The sequence below is a fragment of the Apis dorsata genome, unplaced genomic scaffold (genome assembly GCF_000469605.1).
Source record: "Apis dorsata unplaced genomic scaffold, Apis dorsata 1.3 scaffold_41, whole genome shotgun sequence".
In the NCBI taxonomy this organism is placed as follows: domain Eukaryota; kingdom Metazoa; phylum Arthropoda; class Insecta; order Hymenoptera; family Apidae; genus Apis; species Apis dorsata.
In genome coordinates, this window is record NW_006263343.1 from 56,052 (window position 1) to 58,537 (window position 2,486).

Consider the following 2,486-nt stretch of genomic DNA (forward strand, 5'->3'; position numbering starts at 1 on the left):
TTTGATATAATTGATATATTAATAATAGGAAAATAAAAAATTTTTTTGACAGCATATAATGGCATTCTTAGACAAGCAATCACTTCTTTTCGTTGATACAGCTGATATGCTTGCAAGAATGGCTCGTGAGACATTAGTACATGCAAGGTTACCTAATTTTCATATTCCTGCTGCAGTGGAAGTTCTTACAACTGGAACATATAGTCGCTTACCAGCATGCATAAGAGTAATTTATAATTTTAATTTTTTTATCAATAATATATAGGTATATTAATATATTTGTATAATTTTTTTAATTAAAGTAAAATATTTATATAAGTATATTTATATATAAGTTACATTAAGTTTATATATAAATGTATATATATATACATATTTTCATAGGAAAGAATTGTTCCTCCTGATCCAATTACACCAGCAGAAAAAAGAAGTACACTTCAGAGATTGAATCAAGTTATTCAACATAGATTAGTTACTGGAAATCTGCTTCCACAAATGCGTAATTTAAAAATTGAAGCAGGAAGAGTAACATTTCTTGTAGAGCAAGAATTTTCAGTGTCACTTACAGTAATGGGAGATGGTCCAACAGTACCTTGGAGATTATTAGAATTGGAAATCTTAGTTTCAGATAGAGAAACGGGAGATGGAAAAGCTTTAGTGCATCCATTGCAAACTCGTTATGTGCATCAAGTATTATTTTTTCTAGTAAATTATCATAATTAATTCTTTATATTTAATATTAAAATAAATAATTTTAATTACAAGGTGGTACAATCAAGATTAGCAGAAAGTTCAAATCCACTATCGGAAGTTTATCATATTTTGCATTATTTTTGTCAATCACTACAACTAGAAGTACTTTATTCTCAAACATTACGATTAATACGAGATAGATTGGATGATCATATTCATGTAGATGAATATACACCAGGAAAATGTCTTTCAGTCTCATATTGGAGAGAATTGACTAATAAAGATCCTCGATCAGAATTGGGCTATAAATTAACAGTGCAGGTGGACCAACATGATCCTGCAAGACCTCTTGCAATAGTACATATTCCATCTTTAGGTAGCAAAGAAAGTGAAATAGCAGACAGAGCAATTAGATCAGATCAATTATCAATGGAATGTTTATTAGTGCATACAATATATGTACGTACTAGAAGTAGATTATTAGATTTAAAGCAAGAATTGCAAACGATGTTGAAAGATGTTGAATGTACTCTAGCTGGTTCACCTGCAATTCTCTCTGTTCCAATTTTGCAACCTTGCTTAAGAGCAGAACACTTATTAGTTACTGTTGATACACATACTGGAATGTTGCAATGTCATGTACCTCAATATGAAGTTCCATTGATTCCGGAATTAACTGCTGCTTTAAATGGCGATCATTCTCGCCTTCCGACTTTAATATCAGAACTTAGGTAATATTTCTTCAATTTTTATTTTTTTTATTTCATATTTTCTTTTATTTTGTTTTATTTTTATTTGATATTTTAGATTTTGGATAACACAAAGACGATGTGAAAAAACATTACAACATCTTCCAGCAACTTCTCATGAACGTTTACCAGTTCTTCTTCATCCTGATCATCCAATATCAAAAATTAGTAGACATCGGATGTTTATTCAACTTCATCGACATCCTACAGTTATTTTAATAGTGGCGTTTAAAGAGAAAGAAACTTCACCATGTGAAATTGAATGTTCATTTTATCTTGCTGTAGTAAAACATAGCTCTATAGAGGATGATCCCCATGATGATAGTATTGAAACAGAAATTCCAAAAATGTATTTAAAAGTTCAAAGTTTAATTGAATTTGATACTTTTGTTATAACTCATGGACCTTTTACCAGTGTTGACAATGGTCAGTTTTTAAATTCAGTATAAAATTTTAAAATAATAATGTTTTCTACTACATTTTTATTTAATAGAAAAATAAATAAAATTGTATTTAATATATTACAGAAACTCCTGAAACAAGTAGTTTGAAACGAAGAAGTACTGGACCTAGTGGAAGATCTGATAGCAGTACTACATTGCAAAACAGAAGGTCTAAGCAACCTGCATATTTTATTCCTGAGTTAGCACATGTGGTTGCACTTTGTGATGAAAGGATACCTTTTGTAACATTAGCACAAGAATTGACTAGAAGAGATATAGCTCATCAAGGGCTTCAAGTAGAGGCAAATGCTACTGCATTAGTTTTGAAACTAGTTCAATTACCTGCTCCTTCTGCAGGAATAAATACTAGTTGTGCCTGGTATGCTCTTCTTAAAAGATTACTCAGTGTTTCAATTAGAGTTCAAGGTAAAGGTATGGCTAAAACATGGATGGCTGAATTTGTATTTTATGGTAGCCCCTTATCTAGTAGTCATCCAAAAGAACAAGGTAATATTCAATAATTTAAAGAAATAATATTATATATATAATAAATATATATATATATATATATATATAATATATATAAATAAATATTCGAATA

General features: G+C 29.6%; 1 protein-coding gene across 4 annotated transcripts in view; it reads left to right on the plus strand.

Moving 5' to 3' along the window:
• LOC102671872 (mediator of RNA polymerase II transcription subunit 14) overlaps positions 1–2,486 on the plus strand; it is a 7,911-nt gene that overhangs the window by 970 nt on the left and 4,455 nt on the right. For all 4 annotated transcript variants that reach the window (XR_004151396.1, XM_006608590.2, XM_031513540.1 and 1 more), the window contains 5 exons: positions 53–226; positions 385–690; positions 766–1,424; positions 1,501–1,868; positions 1,970–2,392. Coding sequence is in view for 3 of the 4 variants with exons in the window: in XM_006608590.2 (XP_006608653.1) it covers positions 53–226; positions 385–690; positions 766–1,424; positions 1,501–1,868; positions 1,970–2,392 (1,930 nt within the window). In the remaining variant the exon portion in view is untranslated. The remainder of the gene's footprint in view (positions 1–52; positions 227–384; positions 691–765; positions 1,425–1,500; positions 1,869–1,969; positions 2,393–2,486) is intronic.